General features: G+C 40.6%; 1 protein-coding gene across 6 annotated transcripts in view; it reads right to left on the bottom strand.

Moving 5' to 3' along the window:
- Positions 1–21,967, bottom strand: part of NEK4 (NIMA related kinase 4) — a 51,803-nt gene extending 29,836 nt beyond the window's left edge. For 3 of the 6 annotated variants that reach the window (XM_086698004.1, XM_086698002.1, XM_086698003.1), the window contains exons 1-13: positions 21,662–21,966; positions 19,759–20,025; positions 18,639–18,836; positions 18,341–18,448; positions 16,429–16,583; positions 14,265–14,406; positions 11,767–12,144; positions 5,208–5,378; positions 4,547–4,699; positions 4,015–4,081; positions 3,122–3,231; positions 1,483–1,571; positions 44–249 (exon numbers count right to left, since the gene is read on the bottom strand). In XM_086698004.1, the coding sequence (XP_086554130.1) occupies positions 44–249; positions 1,483–1,571; positions 3,122–3,231; positions 4,015–4,081; positions 4,547–4,699; positions 5,208–5,378; positions 11,767–12,144; positions 14,265–14,406; positions 16,429–16,583; positions 18,341–18,448; positions 18,639–18,836; positions 19,759–20,025; positions 21,662–21,754 (2,137 nt within the window). In that variant the 5' untranslated portion in view covers positions 21,755–21,966. Of the gene's footprint in view, positions 1–43; positions 250–1,482; positions 1,572–3,121; positions 3,232–4,014; positions 4,082–4,546; positions 4,700–5,207; positions 5,379–11,766; positions 12,145–14,264; positions 14,407–16,428; positions 16,584–18,340; positions 18,449–18,638; positions 18,837–19,758; positions 20,026–21,661 lie in introns of all 6 variants that reach the window. The other 3 variants (XM_086698001.1, XM_025916142.2, XM_086698005.1) reach the window with 3 other exon arrangements.
- Positions 21,968–25,181: the final 3,214 nt, after the last annotated feature.

The raw sequence follows: 25,181 nt of genomic DNA, 5'->3' as shown, positions 1-25,181 counted from the left end.
TAAACATGCTTTCCAGTTTGCTGTAAAAGAATAAACTGATCACCAGAGGGTAGCTCTTTAAAATGGAGTTCCTCAGCTTCTTCTGCAACTTTCCCATGAAGTATCAGCGTATCTCGATACTTCCGATGAAGTTTAAATTCTGACACTGGATCTGGAACGAGGAGATCTTCACAGCTCTCCTTAGGGTCTAATTTTAGGGTCTGAGTCATCAGTTGGACCAAGTCACTCATTTCATTTGTATGACCTTTCCTGGGGGGAGGTGGGGGGAGAAAATAAGTCCCCTTGTGATTTCATTGGCTTTATGAGAATTTTTCATCAAAAAATTAGATGCAAAACAACCTTCAGGAAGTTCTTCTAAATAGGCAAGTAAGCTCTTACAGACAGACCCTTCTGTAAATAATAAGTATAAACCCAACAAAATTAAAACTCAAGTATGTGAAGACAATGGAGCATATACAAAACCTGTATGCAGGTTCTGTAGGGGCGTCAACACCTTTTAGCCTAAGGGCCATAGGCAGCTAAAGTACAAAAGAAAACCCACAGTCTTTCTGGCCTGCAGAGACAAAGGACAAAGTTCAATCATAGCCACTAGAGAGTGAAATTTTAGAAAGGAAAGAGCCAGAAAGAAGCTCCAGGTTCTATGTATAAATTCTGCCCAACTATTTGCAAGTAACTTAATTACAGCCATGTACAAAGTTCAAGAATATCAAGCAATACAAAAATACCAGCTCCCAATGAGATAAAATTGACAATGTCTGACATCCAGCCAAAAGTATCAAACATGCAAAGAAGCAGGAAAATAGCACACCTTTATTAAGAGAAAAAAATCAGTTAATAGAAACAGACCCAAAAGTGACACAAGTGATAGAATTAGTTGATAAGGACACTTAAGTGGTTATTATAAATATATTCCGTATGTCCAAGGTAGAGGAAAGCATTAACATCTTAAGGAGAGGCATGGAAGATATAAAAAGACCCAAATAGAACTCCTAGAAATTAAAAGTACACTATGTTAAATACATGAGATAAGATTAGCAAACTAGACGCTGTAGAAGAAAACACTAGTGAACTCAAAGATATGGCAGTAGAATCTATGAAAAATGAAACAGAAAAAAGTCTAAAACACATGAACACCATCAGTGAGCTGTGGGACAACTTTAAACAATCTAATATATAGGTAATTAAAATCCTCAAGAAGGCAAAAAGGGATCCAAAAAAATTTTGAAGAAGTAACAGCCAAAATTTTTATAGATCTGATGAAAATTATAAACCCATAGATCTTGAAAGACATTCTAAAAGAATTCTGAATGAAATCAGATGTGTTCATTAGAAGAGATTATTTTTAGCTCTAACATGTACCAAAACCCATTTATAATGTTATCGATGACAGCACTGCAGGTCTGAACACTATGACAAACGTATATTTAGGATTAATTCAAACAGAAAGTGCTTATGAAAGAAGACAGAAAAATAAGAACATACCGTTCTTTGGAATCCCCATCTGATTTATCAGTTGAACTTGTAGAAGAACTTAATTCATCCTCAGAGAGACAGTGGATGACTTTCCTTTCCTATTAATGTTTGGAAAAACACAATTCCACATGACAACACAACCAGAATGTAATGCATTCAACACTCTCAGATGCAATGTCTACATACAACACACACCTACATCCAATTTAACCGGACAATCTAATGATATAAAAATTGAAGTTACTTTCCCCAAATGATGTCCCAGTTCACCTATAAAGTACACAAGTGAACCGTGAAGAACCTTAAGGGGAAATTTTACAAGGCCCTGGAAAGTCTCAGCTATGAATAAATTTTCTTTCCAGAGGCGAGTGGACAAACAGTTCTGGTACTCCAACTCCCACGCAGAGGGCTGGTGCTCTAAAGAACTTTAAACTAGAAAAAATGCCACATAAATAAAAGCAACCTCGGTTTATATCGGAGACTCTTTGTTAAAATACTTTAAAGGAGTACTTGACTTAATTACACACAAACCTTAAAACTTTAGACAATGGAGAAGACTATCTTAATTAGTGAAACAATTTATTCATAGAATATTGTTAAAGAAACAAATCTTCCTTACTTTCAAGGACAAGAAGTTTCTGTTTTTAAAAATAATTATATGCTCCTAGAAATAATGTCAGAAAGTGCAGTACAGAAAAATGGATCATTTTTCCTGAGGTATCAATACACAAAAAAGTGAAAATGGGTTGGAAACCTGCAATTACCCATTTAGCCACTAGGTGCTGCCCCTACATCATTCCCTAGGCGAGAAGGTAATGAACTCTGTGACACAAACAGGAAACTGAGCAAAGATAATAAGCAAGTGAGACTAAAATTTGGCCAGGTAGGTGGGTATATTGGTTACACAGCAGAATAAGCAAAAGGTTGCCTAATGGAAGCCGTTTAAAGTCTTGTTTTAAATACTACCTAAAGAAAGATAGGGGCGCCTGGGTGGCGCAGTCGGTTAAGCGTCCGACTTCAGCCAGGTCACGATCTCGCGGTCCGTGAGTTCGAGCCCCGCATCAGGCTCTGGGCTGATGGCTCAGAGCCTGGAGCCTGTTTCCAATTCTGTGTCTCCCTCTCTCTGCTCCTCCCCCGTTCATGCTCTGTCTCTCTCTGTCCCAAAAATAAATAAACGTTGAAAAAAAAAAATTAAAAAAAAAAAGAAAGATAGCAACTAACCTACCAACTGCTTATAAGAGCACCTGTAAAACTCATTCCCTTAATGGTGCAAAAATAACCTTCTTAATTATTATTCACCAGTTCTTTTCCTTATCAAGAGTGAAAAGGTGGGGTGCTTGGGTGGCTCAGTCAGTTAAGCATTAGACTCTTGATTTCAGCTCAGGTCACGATCTCACAGTTGGGAGATCAAGCCCTGTGTTGGGCTCCATGTCCATGCTTAAAATTCTCTCTTCCTCTGCCTCTCCCTTGTGAGCACTTTCTCTCTCTCTCTCAAAAAAAAAAAAAAAAAAAAAAAAAAGTGAAAAGGCAGAACTTAAGCCAGTTCTGTCCCAGAAATAAATGGAGCTGGCAGTTATGAGGCTTACTGTATTAGGCTTGCCAGATGATATAGACACGTCCCCCCTTTCCATAGGACTATGTAATATACCTGAGCCGCACAGCAGTCAGAAGACAACCATCGGCCAGGGGTGGGCTGGCCTTCCTCTGGTGGTTTCCCTGGTCCTGATGCACTCAGAGAAGCTCTCCTCACTGAAGGGCCTGAAAAAGTGACCACCCCAGCAGTTGTTTGTAGTGGGCTGGCCCCAAAAGAAGTGGGCTTTACACAGGATATGAAAGATACCCCAGCAAGTGCCAGCCCAGAAGTACCTCAGACAGCATATTCATCATCACTCTGGTACCTGACATCTCAGCTCAAACCTCAGCTCTAGGTCTACTGGTGCTGTGACCCCGGGCAAGCTATTTAAGCCCTCCAAGCCTCAGTTTCCTCAGCTGCAAAATGGAGATAATGCTGCTTGCCTTTGACAGCTACTGTAAACATGAGATGAGACAATGCTCTTAAAACGCTTACCATAATGCTTGAGACATAGTCAGCATTCAATAAATGGAAACTGCTAGTACTGTTTTTAGATGATAGCGATAAGAATGATCACAGCCCTCAGCCCAGGGAAGCACCATTCTCCCAGCTTCCTCTCTCTGTTCCTGAGAAGACACCACTCTTTGACCAGCAGAATCTGAACACAGAAACAAACTGAACACTCACTCCATTTCCTGTCTCAAATCTCCCAGGAGTTAATGCCACTCAAACCCCTCTTGCTCTCTTTTTAATATCCTTTTCCTCTGATAATACAAGTTCCAGACCCAACAGCCGCATATGCTGATTTCTTTAAAGATTTACCAAGAAATTTTAAAAATTCTCCCAAATCTGTTTCCCAGATGGATCACTGATGCTGAAAATACTTCACATCTCACAATCAGAACCAATGCTACATCCATAAGCCATAACAACAACCTCCAATAGATGAAGGAAAGAGAAAACTTTACCTGAGGGGAACACCTCTTCCTGTGACTGCTTTAGTCGCCTCCTCTCTCTTGCTGATAATGGTCGATCCTTTTAAAGAAAGTCCGTTACTTTCATTCCTTCTCACTATTTTTAGAACACCTGGAATGCGTGACATTATCATCCAGCACTATATGACAGGCCTTCCACAGGCCTTTAAAGGAACGTGTTTGAAACCAGTCATATCCTGGTTACAACTACTAGCTAGAATGATCAGAACACTCATTTCTGGGAAGTACTCATTTTTGGAAAGGTAAATGGAAAATTTTGCATTTCCTACATTCAGAATCTACTTTGGTCTCCTTAATTAAGTGGAAGCAACCATCCCTGGAACTATAGAATCTGTCCATTTCAATGAAAGCTTCTGCTGAGAATCACAAATTTGTCCCCTCCATTGTTTGGCAAAAGGCAGGGCTAAGATGTTTTAACAGAAAACTTCACAATATATATAGGATTTTTACAACCAAAAAGTTTTATAAGAAGGTTGAAACAAATCCAATATACACTCCAACAAACCTTGGATGATGGCACCTCCCTGCTGCTCGAACAGCTCACAGTAGACCCAATGACCACTTTACTTTGATTTTCAGCATCTTTTTGTGATAATGTGATATCCGTTTTTCCAATAGTGGGAAGAGAAGGCAAAAGTCGAGGAGGAGCCTCTTGGAACTTAAATAATTAAAAAGGGGAGGTGGGAATTATCAGTTTCATATACAACCATTTCCAAAGTTCCCCTACCAGTAAGTCTCCTATGTATTTGGCAGTGATTTGCTCTCAAGAACTTCAAAACATTGCATTTTATTGGAAAGAAACTCTGCCAAAAGTGAATTACCATCTGAGAAGCTTATAGACAGGGTGCTTGTGAAAAAAATGAGGTGTAGACATGATTCTATGCAGAAGATAAGGGAGAAACTATTCATCAGTATAACACAGGAGGGATCAGAGAAATACTCTTGTTAGCCTGTTCCTTTAACTCTCAAGAGGATTTGTCCATTTTTGATGGAAAAGATAAGATCTTTACTCTGTTTCCAACTCACTGACATTTGAAAACTAATATTTAGCATCTTGCCATTGCTACCCCTCTCCATATGTTCCCTGCATTTCTTATGTGTCTTTTTGGCAACTGTTAGTCATTCTAAATAAAGTCTATTTCCCAAGCAACAGCACAGTGACTTACTTCAAAGAGATCTCTGCTGACCTGTGTCCTTTCCCCACTGTGTTCAGGGTGTTCTCTTTTCTTCTGTCGTCGTTGTCGAGAGAGGGAAGGCTCAGACCCGGAGCTGTGTGGCTGTAAACCTGGGTTGGTCCTGTCTGGTTTTTCTAGAACACATTCACCAGCAACTTGATCCTTAAGAATAATGAAATTAAACAAACAAAAAAGAAAACAGAATAATGAGATAGTCTTGAACTTCCAAGTGACCATTCCCAAATAAAAGTAAGTAATTATTTTAATTACATTACTCAGATTGTTATTAACCCAAACTACTGACGTTCGATTGTTTTAAAAAAATACTTCTTTTCATAACTTTTAATAGGATTTGTATTCGGAAAACTAGGAAACGTTTTAAATGAAATCCAATTTAATATATACATACTTCCCAAGTAAATATCAGTTATTTGGATACACCCTAAAAAGCACCAAGAAAACAGCACTGGGTTTGGAGTCAAATGGAATCCTATCTGAGAAACTTAATACTCCTGAACCTCAGTTTCCTCCTCGATAAAGCGGTATAATGCCTCACACACACTGCCTGACTGAAGCAGGCTGGAGGAGATGGTGCATTCAAGTACTTAGGACTCTGTCTAGCACATACTAGATGCTCAAAAAACAGGAGCTATTCCTAGCAGTAGTGATGATAAGGTAAATTACCTTGTAAGTTATAAAGATCACAAAGGACTTAGTATTTTATCTGGATAGCTGGTTTTAGAAACAAATGCATACAAATTATTAAAACAAAATAGATTTTTACATTTCTTTTTTCTCCATTTTTTTTTTTTTTTTTAAGAGAGAGACAGGGAGAGTATGCACAAGCAGGGAAGAGAAGCAGAGAAAGAGAGAGAGAGAGAGAGAGAAGAGAGAATGAATCCTCAAATCCCCAGCAGGCTCCATGCTGAGTGTGGAGCCCAAAGCAGGGCTCAATCCCACAACCTTGGGATCATGACCCCAACCGAAATCAAGAATCAGATGCTCAACCAACTGAACCACCCAGGTGCCCTTTATGTTTACTTCTTAAACAATTTTTTTTTTTTTTTTAAATTTTTTTTCAATGTTTATTTTATTTTTTTGGGACAGAGAGAGACAGAGCATGAACGGGGGAGGGGCAGAGAGAGAGGGAGACACAGAATCGGAAACAGGCTCCAGGCTCCGAGCCATCAGCCCAGAGCCTGACGCGGGGCTCAAACTCACGGACTGCGAGGTCGTGACCTGGCTGAAGTCGGGACGCTCAACCGACTGCGCCACCCAGGCGCCCCTTAAACAATTTTTAACTATCAGAACATCTGACAGATGGACACTGGTAATTGAATCTCATTCAAGCAGCACATTTTTATCAAGAGCCCCTGTGTGGTACATTTTAGAAAGAAAAACAAAAAATGCAATGTTAATACAAGGTGAGGTTGCTTTTTAAAAAATTTTTTTTATGTTTATATATTTATTTTTTGAGAGACAGAGAGAGTATGTAAGCAGGGGAAGGCAGAGAGAGAGAGAGAGAGAGAGAATCCCAAGCAGGCTCCATGCTGTCAGCACAGAGCCCAACATGGGGCTTGAACTCACAAACCATGAGATCATGACCTGAGCCAAAATCAAGAGGCAGACACTTAACCAAGTCCTGCCACCCAGGAGTCCCGCCCTGAGGTTGCTTTCTAAGAGTCATTATCATCTACCATTTAGGTTCTTTGCCAAACACAAACTAACAACTCCTGTAAGAAAATAATTTGTAAATTTATTATTTCGAGTCCATGTAACATTACACAAAAAATATAGCAAATGATTACATGTTTACAATATTATACAATAAGCTGGCTGAACAAGGAGACCCTGATAATAAATAGTGATAAAATTCTGGACAGTGAAATAAACTTTTCTCTGCTGATAAGCACAGGATGTTCAAATAAAGTTTATACAGATACAAGAATGACAGAACAAATGACTTAAGCAATTCATTTCTCAATGAAATCCAATTGGTCCTAAAAAACTTCTACCTTTATCAATAAAAACAGTAACAACAACAACAACAACAAAAAAGAGGAAATGCTAGACATGAAGTTCTATCAGAGAAACAAAAAACCCGTGTGATATATGTAAAAAAAAGATAGTGATCAGGAACAAGACAAAGATGTCCACCTTCACTGCTTCTACTCAATACCATACTGGAGGTTCTAGCCAGGGCAATTAGGCAAGAAAAAGAAACAAAGGCAACCACATCTGAAAAGAAGAAATAAAACCATCTCCATTTGCAGATAATATGATATTGTATTCAGAAAATCCTACAGTTCATTATAAAAAAATTATTAAAGGGGGTCTGGGTGGCTCAGTCCGTTAAGCATCCAACTCTTGATTTTGGCTCAGGTCATAATCTCACGGTTTGTGAGATCAAGCCCGGTATCGGGCTCTGTGCTGGCGGCACAGAGCCTGCTTAGGATTCTCTCTCTCCCTCTCTCTCTGCCCCTCACCTGCTTGCACTCTCTCTCAAAATAAACATTAAAAAAATTATTAGAACCAATAGAGAATAGATGAGTTCAAGGTTGTAGGACATAGGGCCGATATGCAAAAATCAACTGTATTTCTATACACAAGCAAAGAACACTATGAAGATAAAATTAAGACAACTCCATTTATAGTAGTATCAAAAGGAATAAAATATTTAAAAATGAATTTAATAAAAGAAGTGCAAGGCTTGAACACTAAACAGCAAAAAGTCTGTTAAAGACCTAAATAAATAGAAAGACATCTCATGTTAATGGACTGTAAGACTTAAATATTAAGATAGCAATACTCTGGAAAATGATCTACAGATTCAATGCCTATTGAAATCTCAGCCCATTTTGCAGAAATTAACAAGCTGGTCTTAAAATGGAAATGCAAAGGACCCCAAATAGCCAAAATAATACTAAGAGATAATAAAGTTGGGGGTGACTGGGTGGCCCAGTCAGTTAAGTGACTGACTTCAGCTCAGGTCACGGTCTCATGGTTCATGAGTTTGAGCCCTGTATTGGGTTATCTGCTCTCAGCACATAGCCTGCTTTGGATCCTCTGTCTCCCTCTGTCTCTGTCCCTCCCCTGCATACGTGCACACGTGTGTGCACACTCTCTTTCCCGAAAATAAACATTTAAAAAAGAAAGTTGAAAGACTTCAACTTCTCTACAATAATTAAGACTGTGTTACTGACAGGGGGCAGACATACAGATCAACAGAACAGAACTAAGAGTCTAGAAATAATCCATTACATTTATAGTCTATTGATTTTCAACAAGAATGCCCAGACAATTCAATGGAGAAAGAATAATCTTTTAATGAATGGTGCTAAGACAAGCTGATATTCATACGAAAGTATGAAGCTGGACCCCTTCTTCACACCATACACAAAAATTTAACTCAAATGGGTCACAGACTTAAATGTAAGAGCTAAAACTATACACTCTTAGAAGAAAACATAGGGATAGGTATCCATAACACCAAAAGCACAAGTGACAAAAGAAAAAATAGACAAAACCGGACTGCATCAAAATTACAAACTCTTGTGCTTCAAAGGATACCATTGAGAAAATGAAGAGAACTCACAGAAAGGGAAATAATATCTTCAAATCTTGTACCTGGTAAGGGACTGACATCTAGAATAAAGAACTCTTACAATTCAACAATAAAAAGATAAATAAACCAACTAAAAAGTGGGCAAAGGATCTGAAACAGTACTTCTCCAAAGTACGTATACAGAAGGCCAATAAGCACATAAAAAGATGCTGAACACAGTCATTAGGGAGATGCAAATCAAAACCACTGTAAGATACCACTTCACACTCACTAAGATAAGCTAGGAAAAAAATAAAACAACACAGAAAATAGCAAGTATTGGTGAGAATGTGGAGAAACTGCAACTCTTGTATATTGTTGGGAAGTAAAATGATGCAGTTGCTTTGGAAAACAGTTTTAGAGTTCCTCAAAAAGTTAAACATAGAATTAGCATACATAAGACCCTGCAATTCCACTCTTAGATACATACCCAAGAGAACTGAAAACGTACGTCCACACAAAAACTTATGTGTAAGAATATTCATAACAGAATCACCCATAGTAACCAAAAACTGAAAACAACCCAAATGTTCATCAACTGATGAATGAACAAATAAAACATGGTATATACATACAGTGAATTTATTTGGCAATTTAAAAAGGAATGAAATACTGGTATATGCTACAACATGAAGAAATCTTGAAAACATTATGCTAAGTAAAAGAAGCCAGACACAAAAGTCCCTAAATTTATGATCCTATTTCTAGGCCTACCTCATTTCATTATACTCCACTTAATTGCGCTTCACAGATACTGTATTTTTTACAAACGGAAAGTCTGTGGTAGCTCTGCAATGACCAAGTCTATCGGCACCATTCTTTCCAACAGCATTTTCTTGCTTTATGACTCTGTCACGTTTTGGTAATTCTCACAATATTTCAAATGTTCAATAGTATAATAGTTGTTATGGTGATCTGTGATCTGTGGTGTTACTATTGTAGTTGTTTTGGTGCACCACAAATTGTGCCCATAAAAGATGGAGAACTTAACTGATAAATGCGTGTGTTATGATTGCTCCACCTACTGGCCATTCCCCCACCTCTCTCCATCTTCTTGGGACTTCTAACTCCCTGAGACACAACAATATGAAAATTAGGCCAATTACTAACACTACGATGGCTTCTAAGTGTTCAAGGAAAAGGAAGGGTCAACCAATGTATCAAAAACTTCACTGCTGTCTTATTTAAAGAAATTGCCACAGTCACCCTAACCCTTCAGCCCCTACGGCATTGGTCAGCACTCATCAACATTGAGGTAGGACCCTCCACCAGCAAAAAGATTACGATTTCCTGAAAGCTCAGATGATGGTTAGACTATAATGTAAACATAACTCTTACATGCACCAGGAAACCAAAAATTTCATGTGACACCGGTACTGCAATGTTCGCTTTATTGCAATGATCTGTAATTGAACCCGCAATATCTCTGAAGTACGCCTGTATATGAAATGCTCAGAATAAGCAAATCCATACAAATAATGGTTGCACGGGCTAGAGAGTGACTATTAGTGGGTATAGGGTTTATTTTTGAGGCTATAAAAATGTTCTGGGGCAGCTGGGTGGCTCAGTCCATTAAGCCTCTGACTCTTGATTTCAGCTCAGGTCACAATCTCATGGTGGTGGGATTAAGCCCCTAGTTGGGCTCCATGCTGAGTGTGGGGCCTGCTTGGGAGTCTCTCTCTCCCTCTGCCCCTCCTCCCCTGCTCCTGCTTGCATGCATGCTCTCGGTCTCTCAAAAAAGAAAATAAACATTACAAAAAATGTTTGGGAATAAGACAGTATGATTGTATAACTCTATAAACAGACTAAAAATCATTGAATTAGTACTGTGAAATTAGAAAAAAATGAAAGAAGTATACCTGAATATAATTTGAGAGCCAAGCAGAACACATAATTTTATCTACAAAGTACTAAGAATCCCAGTGTCCAAACAAAGAAAGCTTAAGACTTCTGTCTAATGACTTTAAGTGACAAAAGCATTACACGTGGGCTTTTCCACAAAAATAAAATTTTATTAGAAACATTTGAATATAAATGTATAAAATAGTTTTATATATCTATATAAAAATGATATCAAATATATTCAGCATATTATAAAAACAGTTAATATACAACTTAAATATATTTTTAGAATATTTTACATATAAAAACGTAAAGTTCACCAAATGTTCTGGCTTTCTCTCTAATCCTCAGCTATTGCCATGCTTCATTTAACTCGGGCTTCTTTCCAAATTCAAGTAAAAGTTAACCTTTAAATTTACTCAGAACAGTCTCTTAGTATCAAAATCCTTTTGCTCATTTGCTTTTCTCCTTCTTTTCTTTCCCCTTTGGTTCCAATACATATATATATTTTTTTATTCTTAAGAAATGAGATCAATCACTAACTTTTCAAGAGCAAGAAGAAATGTGATGTTACCTACTTGTTGGAACTACCCATCCATGTGGAGGCCTACGGAAGAGTGACAAAAAAATGGGACAAAACATACAAGTACCCTGCTTCCACCAAATACCCTATGCCAGGGCACAGAAGGGATCTAAGAAGCCCTGGGTCCTATCCTTTAATTTGTGTAATGTTTATTTAAAAAGAAATTTTTTTTAATGTTTATTTATTTTTGAAGGAGAGAGAGACAGAGAGTGAGCAGGGGAGGGGCAGAGAGAGAGGGAGACACAGAATCCAGAGCAGGCTCCAGGCTCTGAGCTGTCAGCATAGAGCCCAAAATGGGGCTCAAACTCACGAGCCACAAGATCATGACCTGAGCCAAAGTCAGATGCTTAACCGACTGAGCCACCCAAGCACCCCAGTTTGTGGAATGTTTAAACTGGTACACAGAGTAACTAACTTTCCCAAAACACCAACTGGAACAGGACAAACAACACGAGCCACACCTTCATAACTGCACTTTCCAGTCACCTCTCTGAAACCAACACTTCATGCGTATCACTCACCTGGTCTTTTGGCTTTTGGTCTGTGTTTAGGGGTTGCAGAGGATTCAGTCGGTCATTCCTTCCCCCAGCGACATCACCAGAGGACCATGTGGGAATCAGGTTTCTGGGGTGAGTGCTGGGCTTCGTGCCATCCTGCAGCTTCTCCTTCACTTGAGAAATACCACATTTACCTTCTAGCTCATTCTCCCGAACTAAGCCATCTTTCAGTGAGTCCCTCCTTTCTGAAGGTAGGATGTCAATATTCACTCTACTGATCGTGGCTAGTGATTCTGCAGTATTGCTCACGTCCAGCTTGGAGGTGTGGACTTTCAGACTTGCTGGTGACTTCAAGGGGCCAGTGACCATGGGTTTCTCCTGGGACAAATATTTGTCTTCACCCTGAGTGAAAATAGGCTTCTCATTTATTACAGCACTCCTCACACCCCATAAAATTAACTCAAAAGGAATGGCAGGTTCCTCAGAAGTTAAACATAGAATCATCACACAACCTGGGAATCTCACTCCTAGGTAAATATCTCGAAGAACTGAAAAGTAAGACTCAAACAGGTTATTTGCTCACCAGTGTTTAGAGCAGTGTTATTCACACTGGCCTAAAAGTGGAAACAACCTCAATGTCCATTAGCAGATGAATAAACAAAATATAATATACACATACAATGGAATATTATAAAGCTTTCATTAAAAGGAGTGAAGTACTGACACATGCTATGACATGGTGAACCTTGAAAACATGCTGAATGAAATAAGCAAGACACAAAAGGACAAATATTCTATGATTAACTTATCTAGAACAGGTAAACTCCTAGAGACGGAAAGTAGATTAGAGGTTACCAGGGCCTGGGAACGGGAGGAATGGGAGACTATTGCTTAATGAGCACAGAGTTTATTTGGAGCAATGAAAGGGTTTTGGAAGATAGTGGTGATGGTTGCACAACATTGTGAGTGTAGTTAAGGCCACTAAATTGTATGCTTAAAAATGGTTCAAAATGTCAAATTCTATGTCATAGATATTTCACAATAAAAGAAAATTTAAAAATTTAAAAATGAATCAGCAACCTAGATACAAGAGCTAAAATTATAAAACTCCTAGAAAAAAACATAGCCATATGTCATCATGAACTTGGATTTGGCACAGGATTCTTAGATAGGACACCAAAAGTACAAGCAACATAAGAAAAAAAAAAAAGATAAATTGGCTTTCATCAACATTAAAAACTTTTGTGTATGACTAGACATTATCAAGAAAGTAAAAAGCCAGGGCACCTGGGTGGCTCAGTCTGTTAAGCATCTGACTCTGGATTTTGGCTCAGGTCATGATCTCACAGTTTGTGAGTTCGAGCTCCATGTCTGGCTCTACATTGCCAGTGTGGAGCCTGCTTGGAATTCTCCCCTCCCCTCCCCTCCCCTCCCCTCCCCTCCCTTCTCTCTCTCCCCACTCTCTGCCCCTTCCCTGCTCATGTTCACTCTATCTCTCTTTCAAAACAAATAAATAAACTTAAAAAAAAAAAAAAGTAAAAAAGCCAAACTATATAGCATGGGAAGAAATATTCGTAAATCATATCTCTGATAAGGAGCTAGTGTCCAGAAAATAGAAAGAACTCTTAGACCTCAACAACAAAACTACAAAAAACTCAATTAAAAAACGGGCAAAGGGCTTAACAGACATTTCTTGAGGGAAGAAATACAAATGGTCAAGAAGCTTATGGGAAGGGACTCTATGTCATTGGTCATCAGGGAAATGCAAACCCAGACTACACTCAGCATTTCACCCACTAGGATGGCTAGGATGAGAAAAGTAGAAAGTCACAGGAGCTGCTGAGGTTGTGGAGAAACCAGAACTCTTGTGGACTGCTGGTAGGAAAGTAAAATGGTGCAACCACTTTGGAGAACGGCATTGTGGTACCTCAGAAAGTAAACACAGAATTACCACATGACCCAGCAATTTCATTCCTACGTATATACACAAAAGAACTGAGAACAGAGACTCAAAGACTTGTACCCAAATGTTCATACCAATAGCCAAAAGGTGGAAACAATTCAATACCCACCAGTGAATGACTGGATAAGCAAACTGTGGTGCACACATATAACGAAGTATCACTCAGACATAAAAACTGATGAAGTGCTGACACATGCTACCTCAAAAACATCATGCTGAGTGAAAGAAGCCAGACGCGAAAAGTCACTTATTATATGGTTCCATTTATATGAAATACTTGGAGTAGACAAATCCATAGAGACAGAAAACACATTGGTGGTTTCCAGGGACTGGATGGAACAGGGAATGAGGATGATTACTTAATGGTCTGGGGTTTCCTTCTGGGGTGATATGAAATGTTTTGGAACTAGATAGAGATGGGGGTTGCACAACATTGTGAATGTACTAAATGCAATTAATGGCTTACTTTAAAATGGTTAACTTGATGTTATGTAACTTGCTTTGAATACCTACTATTTTAATAGTTGCTAAAATACATACCCTTTAAAACGAAACATACCATTACATATGTCTTGGAGCCCTCAGAAGAGTGAGGCTGGAGGGGAAAGACTTTATGATTTGATTCAGCCTTTCCAGAAACCACTGCAGCAACAGGTTTCGATTTAGAGTCACCACTTTTAATATTATTTTTGGAGGTCTTTCTTTATGAGGAAGAAAAAAAAAATTATCATCAGTATAGTGAAAATTAAAGGTTTTTACATATATGGAGAAATGTGTGTATGTATTATAAGAACCATAGAACTACTCCATTTAGAGAGAATAGTCTCGGGGGCGCCTGGGTGGCGCAGTCGGTTAAGCGTCCGACTTCAGCCAGGTCACGATCTTGCGGTCCGTGAGTTCGAGCCCCGCGTCGGGCTCTGGGCTGATGGCTCAGAGCCTGGAGCCTGTTTCCGATTCTGTGTCTCCCTCTCTCTCTGCCCCTCGCCCGTTCATGCTCTGTCTCTCTCTGTCCCAAAAATAAATAAACGTTGAAAAAAAAAAAAAAAAAAAGAATAGTCTTCCAAAAACCAGGCAGCAGCATTCTGCAAAACACCTGACCGGTACTTTTGTTTTTAATGTTTATTTATTTATTTTGAGAGACAGAGAGAGAGAGAGAGAGAGACTGTGAGCAGGGGAGGGGCAGGAGAGAGAGAGAGAGAGAGAGAGAGAATCCTAAGCAAGCTCCGTGCTGCCAGCATACAGCCTGATGCAGGGGCTCAATCTCATGAAACATGAGGTCATGACCTGAGCCAAAATCCAGAGTTGGATGCTTAACCAGACTGAGCCACCCAGGCACCCCTGACCAGTACTCTTCAAAAACAATCAAGGTCATGAAAAACAAAGAAAGTGAGAAACTGTCACAGACACAAGGTGACTAAGGAGACAGGAGGACTAAATGTAGTATGATATCCTGGATTGGATGCTGGCAGAAAAAGGACATTAGTAGAAAAACTAGCGAAAGCCAAATAAAGTCTGGAGTTCAGTCAACAGTAAGGCACTGATGCCATTTATGGTATGTCAATGTTTACAACAGGAGAAACTGGGTGACGGGTATACATAAACTCTCTGTGCTCTCTCTGCAACTTGTCTGTAAATACAAAACTATTCCAAAATAAAAAATCTATGAGAAATTACCTTATGTACAGAAGAACCGGCATAATTTTCAAGTTTCATATGTTTGTGATTAAATCACAACTGCTTTGCCAAGTTTCAGAGTATGCTCAGCCTGGACTTGCAGAATAAAAGTGTAGAGGATTAATATCCCCAACTCTTTTAGTGTGACATTTCTACAACTGAGCTAACTAATAACCCTTTGGGAGAATTCAATGGGAGGGTGAGACCAGTGCTGTGGAAGGCCAAAGGTCTGTTTGATGCCAAATTATAGACAATGTAAATAAAAAGATGGTCTTTCTTTATCCCCTGGGGCCTCTCTAGTATTGCTCTCAAATCTAACATGTCACAAGACACAGATCACGAAGCTCTTGTCCAGCCCTAACTCTTAGATCCTGAAACAGCTGTTTAGTGAAGGTAACACCTGCCAAAGAAATTTTTCTCTTGAGACATTTATATGAGTGAAAGGGAAACTTACAAAAGCTCTCAAATTTGAGCGCTCATTCTTAAACATGACTATTATCTTACATGGCACATAACGTAAGAGGCTTCTTAGACAATCTCACTTTCATATGGTTTCTAAAATATATATTCTTTTGAAAGAATTGTAATTGATAGGTCTTGGAATCCTCTGAGGAATTTAAAGTCATTCTCTAAATGGTTCCTTATATTTCTGATTTTAGCAATTAAGTAAACCTCAACACATGCCATAATCACACAATTTTCCTTCATGTTTAAAAACAAAAAATCACCGGGGCACCTGGGTGGCTCAGCCCATGAAGCATCTGACTCTTGATTTCGGCTCAGGTCATGATCTCGAGGTTCGTGAGTTCAAGCCCCTTGTCGGGCTCTCTGCTGACAGTACAGATTCTCTCTCCCCCTCTCTCTCTGCCCTCACCGGCTCGTTCACATGCACTCTCTCACTCTCACTCTCTCAAAATAAATAAATAAACTTAAGAAAATAATAAATAAAAATTTAAAAATCACCATAAATTCTAACATACGAAAATTATACAAGCTACCTTCTTTTACTCCGTCTATCTAGCCACCTATTTGCAAGGGAAGTATCTTACGCCTTTGTGGCCTCCAAAAACAAAGAGATTTGGCGCTTTATGTAAGGCTGCCTCAGGATGCTCCTCACAGAGGGTCTTTCTTCAGGCCTTTTGCTCAGCATTGTTCTTATTAGTTCTGCTAGTTCTGGACTATAGTCTTTCGGCATCGGCGGCAGCTACAAAGAGAAATGATATCACAATTACTACTAAGATCTTGTGAAGCAAAGTCTGAAAGAAAAGGTAGAGGTTTCCCAATATTATTGGAAATAATTACCCACAGGAGCATCCGACTTCAGCTCAAGTCACGAACTCACGGTTTGTGAGTTCGAGTGCCACATACAGCTCTCTGCTGTCAGCGCAGAGCCACTTTGGATTCTCTGTCCCCACTTTCTCTCTGCCCCTCCCCTACTCATTCATTTTTTCTCTCTCTCTCTCTCTCTCTCTCAAAACTAAACATTAAAAATAAATAAATAAAAATAAAAGTACCTGTGTGTATATGTGCACGCCTAATAAAGACATGTATGTTTTCATATAGACAGGAAAATGCTAGAAAGGCTGCACACAAAAGTGTTAGTAATGGTTATCTCTGGAGGATAGATGAGAATCGAAGGAGAGGGGAATTTACTCCTCCTCTCTTGTTTGATTCTTTAAGTAGTGGAATTATGGGCAAATTTTACTTTGTGTGTTTTCAATATTTAAAATTATTTATTATTATTAATAATGTATTATTATTCAATAAGTATTCAATATTTAAAATTAATTATTAATTAAAATTAATTATTCAATATTTAAAATATTTAAAATTGAGTCTTGGCATAATATTAAAATCAGTGAGTGGGTTATAGCTTTAAAACTTAAGGGTGTGTGGGGTGCCCGGGTGGCGCAGTCGGTTAAGCGTCCGACTTCAGCCAGGTCACGATCTCGCGGTCCGTGAGTTCGAGCCCCGCATCAGGCTCTGGGCTGATGGCTCAGAGCCTGGAGCCTGTTTCCGATTCTGTGTCTCCGTCTCTCTCTGCCCCTCCCCCGTTCATGCTCTGTCTCTCTCTGTCCCAAAAATAAATAAACGTTGGAAAAAACAAAAAAAACAAAAAAAAACTTAAGGGTGTGTACAGATGCCTCACACTAGAGAGGACAACCAGACTTACGGAACTAACATAGAAAGTTGGCCACTCTGGTGTCTATGTTACACACATTGCTTTCTGCAGTTCTTAACTGCTTACTTGTGATTGCGATAATCATCAAAGGAGCAACATGTTCAATGAGTAGACTCACTTTATTTTTATTTATTATTATTTTACATTGTTGCAAAGTGTCCTCCAATCACCAGCTACTGAGCAAGCTGGGAATAGAATGGGTACTTCTTGCCCAGAGTAGACTCATTTTAGGTGGGACTCATTTAACCCAAACTACTTATAAGATGCTACCAATATTCCCTCAGGGCACCTGCACATTCTGCGGTTACAAGGTAGAGGTTTTCAAAAAGCCAACTCTTCAGAATGATTAAGCCACCTTCACAAATTAATATTAAAAAATATTAATCCCCTCTGTTTCTTTTTTTTAAATATATATATTTTAGAGAGAGAGAGAGAGAGACAAAGTGTGAGTGGGGAAGGGGCAGAGAGAGAGGGCAACACAGAAGCCAAAGCAGGCTCCAGGCCCTGATCTGTCAGCACAGAGCCCAATGTGGGGCTTGAACCCATGAGCCATACGATCATGACCTGAGTCGAAGTCGGGCACTCAACTGACTGAGCCACCCAGGCGCCCCTAATCCTGTCTGTTTCTAGTTCAACCTTCCCCATAGAAGGGACCTACCATTCTTACCTATCCAACTGACATCAATGACTACTCATTTTTGCTAATAGCTACTTACAAAGGTGCATTAAAGTAACTTTGCTCCAAATATTAAAACAATTAGTTCCAGAATATTCTTTACCTTTCCTTCAATAATCCGATAAACTAAAGAATTCATGTCTTTTGCATTGAAAGCATGCTTCAGGGTGGCCATTTCATAAACACAGCATCCCAGAGCCCAAACATCAGACTAGAAAAGAAAAACAGTAAACAGTTAAATGTCGAATGCCTTACTTATATTTTACCTCTTAAAAAAACAAAAACAAAACCAGACATTTTCCTTGAGCCAATTCACAGATAATTCTTCTATCTGATGGGTTCTGAAGTTACGAATACTGTCCTAGAGACAAGGTGAACTGGCATATGCAGCCCAATCCTACCTTATAGTTGTAGGGTTTGTTCGAAAACAGTTCAGGGCTCATGTAATAAGGTGTGCCGATAAGAGTGCTGGCCATGTCACAGTGGTTCTCTAACACCCGGGCAATTCCCAAATCACCCACTTTGATGATGTTTGTTCTTGTCAGGAAGACATTTTGAGTTTTCAGATCTCGGTGAAGGATGTGTTTTTCATGTAAATACTGAGGACAGAAATAAAACTTCATTAAATATTAATATACTGACCTACTTACTTATTCCTGTCTTCTTACATACCAGCAACAATTGCATGAGTTAAATAATCTCAGTTATCTACATAACAAAACACTATTGTTTTACAAAATCTCTAAACAAAAAGTCTGATTCACAACTTTCCAAAGCAAGGAATTAAGTTCCATGCATAGTGTGCCCAATAATCTTCAAAATTGTTCCCGGTGCCTTGACAATGTTACCATTTAGCATTAAATGGTTCCAGTTAATATACACTTACAAATTCCCACTGAAGGTAGAAAGACAACTTGTACAGAGTCAGATACACATTCCCTCACACTCATGAAATCTTCAGCTTAATAACATTTTCAAATATAACAAGATAACTCTTATTTAGAGAGAGTACCTTAGAATTTAAACAAGGTCAATCATTTCTGGACAAGTCTGCTCAGCTCCAGAGCTCAGCTCACTTTTGACTATGCGTATATTCAAACACGAACATATCTTGCATTTCTACTCACTCTGCCACAGCAGGGTTAAAGCCCAAATCCCCACAGTTTCGGCATATAAATTAACCCAACCACCTTGCGGTATGACATAGCTGACCAGCTGGTAACAGAAACGGTCATTCTTTGCTCTTTGTCGACTCGGGGCCCTTAAAATTGATTTTGCTATAAATATTAAGTGAATAGAGAACTGGCATCCCCCGCAAACCGAAATCCATGTCTACCTCAACATAGACATCATTTATTCAGAAACACTCGAATGCTATGGCGAGAGGGACTGGGTCCACCTCATAAATGGATTTTTTTTTTAAATACATTTTTTTTTTTTTCATGAAGCATTTTCCTAAAATCCACCTGCCCTCCGCCTGTCACCTTGGAGCAAATGGAATGCTGGGAGTCTGGACAGTACCTGCAGAGCCATGGCGATCTGAACAAACCACTCCACCACCTGACTCTCAGGCAGAAGCCGCCCCTTCTGTTCTTTGAGCTTTCGGTACAGATCACCTCCTTCGCAGAAGCCCATGACGATGTACAGCAGACCGTCCCCTCCCTCCCATGACTCCTTGTAGGTGACGATGTTAGGGTGCTTCAACTGAGACAGGAGCTGAGCTTCCTGCTCAGCAGCGCGCCGCTCTCGGCTAGAGGCGTTTCGGAGGTTCAGCTTTTTGATGACATACTACAGAGAAAACATATGATTTTACAGTGTGCATATAAGCATACAGTTTTATAGGTTTAAGAGTATTTAAGGGTTCTCCTGAATGTCCTCAAAACGAACCTCCCGGAGCCTATCAGATAACCTATTCATTTTATTATTCACAAAGCACAAAATTGGGAAAAAGATTTGCTATCACTTACTAATACTTTCAACAGGTTGGACTTATAGCAGACTGGAGGGTCACAAAAAATTTACACTTCCCATCTGCATTTTATAATTTCATTAATGGATAAAAGAGGAATCCATGTGAACATACAACTGGATCAATCGTAAAATCCGTGATAGAGATTCCTTAACCTCTAAGTTTCCCCTACAAAAGTATATAATATATGGCTTGAAAATACAGCTGCAGACAGAATGGGTCCACAGATTGCATTAGATAATCAAAGGGATCCATGGCCTAATAAGGTTAAAAATCACTGATTCTCAACATTAAAAATTATTCCCATCAAAAAAAAAATCAGGATCCTCTGACACCTAATACATTGCCCTTGACCAATTCATTATTCAACAAACACATATATAAATGTGCTTTGTAAAACATAAACTGCTGCTCACATGTGAGGGGCTGTTATTACAACCAATACCCCATTCTCCACTCAAAAAAAAATCCAATGACCTCCCCCACCTCCCCGATTTCTGAACAAATCTCTTATGCCTGAACTTGTGTTCCAGGCAGAGCTACCAGCACCTGACACCAGGCAGAATAGTCTAGAGGGCCTTATACTTGAAGGGACATCTCCTTTCAGCTTGCCTGGGGCACTGTCCCTATCCTGGTGTCATTATTAATAGCACCTCCCTTTAGTTTCAGAACTGTCCCAGTTTGTATGATACATTATATGGTCACCCTACTTATAAACCACTTTAAAGAACTGGCTCATTATCCTGAGGGTCAGGGGATAAAGTGCTTTAAAGAAAGGAGTGGCAACATTAGTGTTAAGTTTTAGAAGGATCACGGAGATGGCAATGAAAATGATGGGTTCAAGAGTAAGCCATGTGGCAGGGAGGACCAGTGGAGGCCATGGCCACAACTCAGCTAAAGATAATGATGTCCTGGAATGGGGGAGGTGGGGGGTACCACTGGATAGAGAACAGGCCTGCTGGCTTAGTGGGCAGGTGAATGGTGGCGGTGGTGTGTGTCAAGAATGACTTCCGGGTATGGCCAGCTTGGGCAACTGGATGGCAAGTGGTACTACTCACTAAAATGGGGACCGTGAAAGGTTTGGCGGGAAGGTGATGAACTGAGTTTTAAGCGAGTCCAGTAGTCTCCAGGTCAGATGTATGGGGCCCTTCGTCCAAAGAGTAATCCTTGCCAGGCGCTGTATGAGATTCTAGGAATGAATGATCTCACGGAATTGTCAGAGTGGAGAGGGTGTGTAGATCAAGCACAACAATTAACACTATAAAGAACTACAAGCAGTTTGGGGCGCATATGACAGTACGGCCTGGCCTACTCTTGGTGGTATGGGGAGGTTTCGCTGAAGAAGGGACATCAGAAGTGAGTCTCCTTTAGACCTCTCCGCGCCTAGCCTTTGAACAGCGGCCTCGGCATACCGCTGCCTGCCCTCCACCCCTGCCGGGCCCCAACCCCGCCGACCTGCCTGCCGTCCCGCCGGTGCCTCACGAGCGTCACCTCCCCGTAGCTGCCCCTGCCCACGACCCGCAGGTAGCAGTAGGCGGCCAGGGGCATGTTCCCGGCGCCGGCCCAAAGCTGGGATGCGGCGGCAGCGGCGGCCAGGGTAGCGGGCCGCGGCGGGAGACCCCGCTCATGCCCGAGAAGCCGCGGTACTGGAGGCTGCGGAGACGGCCGGGCCCCGATGCGAGTACGGAAGCCGGGCCCACAGCGACGCCGCTGCCATAGCGATCCCAGCCAACGCAGCACCGCGCACGCTCCGGCGGCCCGGAAACATCCACCACAGAGCCGAAGCGCCAGGCAGCCAGAGCGGTTCCGCTATCCGGGAGGACCGCCATAGAGCCCAGGCTCAGGACGGCCAGAGCGACTCCTCTGGTCCTTGCGCGCGGACCTTGTGCTTCGGTTCCACCGCCGGGAACTTCCGGGTGCGAGCAACAATAAAAGCGGGGAAGTTTCCACCTACGTGATCTAAGTGCTTTGAAAGTATTGGTCCTTCTTTCTACGAATAATTTATCGACCGCCTACCGTGTGCCAGGCCGACAAAGTCCCTGTCCTCCTGAGATTCCCATTCTAATCGAGGATGACAGACTAGATTCTACAACTAACACTTGTTACGTTTGCTTTATCACACAATGGTTCAGGTATGCATCTAGCAATACATCTTATTTTTGTGCATTTCAAAAGAAATTGAGGAGACCAGTACATTTCCCCCTAAACACTTAAGCTTGTGCATTAAGAAATGCAAAGAACTCTCATAACCATCCAAGCCACTGCACTGTGATTTGGCCAAATTCTGGCATGGTTTTTAACAGCTTGAGGTAGTGTCTGTAGGAGGACCCTCCTTAAAAGGCCCGTGTGTGAAAGTTCAAAGCTGCCAAAAGAATTTGTCGTTTGACACAGCGGACACCTCCCTTCCCTTTCCTAGAGCATTTACCTAAAAGAGTTTACAATTGTGAATCTTTCCTATGTCCCTGTTAGATAGATACATGGGTATCTCCTGCAACCAAGAGCACCTTTCTCAAGGACCTATACTCCACCCCTTTGAAGTGTAAGGTTTGCCTACATCCAAGAACCAGTTTTTGCCCAGTTGGAGGCAATATCGCCCCTGTTGAGAATGGGTAATGTTAACAGAAATTCAACCCAGCAAATTTGAAGATCGAATTGACTCTATTAAGCAATTCGTGAATCAGGCAGCATCCTATATGGCAAGTAGAGAGATGCTCTAAGGAGTTGTTCAAAAGGGAAGGTTTTTACTCGAACTAAGGCAGGGCAAGGAAGTTATCTGAAAGAAAGGATTGTTTCAGGTCAGGACATAATTTTTTGTGAGGAAGGGAGTGGTGGGGTTTTTAATTATACAGATTATCTCACTTAGTGCTGATCAGGAAATTTCAGATTGACTGATAGAAGGTCACATTCTTGGGTTTGGTTGAAACTGTAATTAATTCTTGGTTTGCTCTTGGGGGCAGTGGAGGGGGCAAATGACTCCATCTGGGGCTTGTTGTCTCTTTTTTAATAATACTATTACCCCCAGAAAGTTAATTTATTATTTTCCCCAGTTAATCCCCACTTCCCCATTAGAGCCAAGTACATTAGCTCCTTTAATCCTTATATCAACACTATGAGGCTGATACTTTTATCATCTTCATTTTACAGTTAAGGAAATTGAATCTCTGGGAAGTTAAGAAACTCATGCTAATGGAGAGAATAAAATGGAGTCAGCATTGCTAAGAGGATTATTTAAAATTGGGGCACCTGGCTGGCTCAGTTGGAAGAGCATGCAGCTGTTGATCTTGGGGTCATAGGTTGGTGCCCCACACTGGGTGTAGATATTACTTAAATAAATTTTTAAAAATAACTTAAACATTTTTTAAATAAATAAATAAATAAATAAATAAATAAATAAATAAAGGAACCAGGAGGAAATAAAAAAGGAACCAGGAATAAAAAAAATGGAACCAGGAGGATGTTGAGGATGTGGAGCCTATACATGTCTTCTGTCTCAAATTCTTGGAATTTTTGCTGAATTCAGCTAAAAGCCAAGGCAGCTGCTACATGTGAAAATGGACATAAATGGACTTTCTGCCTAACACTAGCCCTAGCAAGCAATCACATATATGTTACTGTAACTATAGCTATACGCGCACAAGTTACATTTTGTTAAAAACAACTATGTATGTAAATCCTCTCTTCCTTCTTTAAAAACTCTTAATTCCTTTGTCTCTCCAGAGCATGCTTTCAATTTTAATCGAATCTCTGTCTCCTGGATTGCAATCCGTAAAACCCCAAATAAACACACATATTTTATTTTGTAGCTTGCAACTTTCTCTTTCATTGGTCTATACTCAAAACAACAGGCTGATGGCTTGCTCGCTCCTAAAACGCCTGTAGTTACTTGGTCACACCTGCCCTTGAGAAAGCTTCCTGGAAAATGACTCAGATTCCCTAGATGCCTTTCTTAGTCTTCTTCCATCCATCTTCCCCTTTGCCCCTCTGGTGAATCCTCTCCTTTCTTGGTTTCTAGAACTTTCCTGGTTCTCCTGTCTACTCTTGTTCTCTTTTGACTTCTCATGATCCCCTCAGGTTTGAGGCTCCCCCAGGGTTCTCTACTCTTCTCTCTGCCTTTTACCTTCTCCAACTTGCTCTTCATCAAATCTATCATTCACTCTACAGACATTTAGTATGAGCCTTCATGGTGCAAGACTAGTGCCCTGCCCTGGAGGCACGAAGGGAACAAGACAGACAAAGCCCTGCCCCTGTGGGACTTAGGGTTGAAGAGAGAGATACTTGCCAACTGAGGTCAGTGCCATACTGAAAGGTCACCAGGCCCAGGCTGCCCATCCAGGGGAGGTTGTCCCAAGCAATCATTGCTTGAACTGAAGTTTGAAGGAAAACAATTTTCAGGCAAAGGGAGCGCCATATGCTAAGGTCCAGTGGACTTATTTTGTGACTTCACCTCCTTGCTGCAGTGGGAACTCTCTGAGCATTGGGCCAGCCCTGCCTGCTTCGAGACTCCAAACCCAGCAGTTGACGTGGGGACGGCACACAGTAGATATGAGTGGATGAAATGGGGGCTGATGAATGAACAAGTGAAAAAGCACCCGCCTACACAGTCTGGGAAAAAGTCTCTATGATTGAAGCTAAAAGACCCTGGGGGCCCATGGCTGGGTGAGATGGAGGGGTCAGCAGGGGCCAGACCACTCAGGACACAGAAGTGTATACGATGAGGACAGGTCTCAAGCAGATCCACATTTTTAAATGATGACTCTACTTGCTGCCAGAGAGTAGACTGTAGGAGTAGAGTGGAAATGGGGGGGGGGGGGAGCAGCCATGTAGGTGAGAGATGAGGGTGGCTTGGACTCGGTGGTGACTGGGGACTTAGAGAGAAGTAAATGGATTAGAAAGATAGAGAGTCTGAGGTGAGGGATGAGGGGTGGGGAGTCTAGGGAAGGAAGCCAGCCAGAATACCACCCAGCTCTCTAGCTTG

The sequence above is a fragment of the Puma concolor genome, chromosome A2, assembly GCF_028749965.1.
Source record: "Puma concolor isolate L17-30 chromosome A2, mPumCon1.1.hap2, whole genome shotgun sequence".
In the NCBI taxonomy this organism is placed as follows: domain Eukaryota; kingdom Metazoa; phylum Chordata; class Mammalia; order Carnivora; family Felidae; genus Puma; species Puma concolor.
Note: the sequence above shows the minus strand (reverse complement) of the source record. Positions and strands in the feature narration are given on the sequence as shown.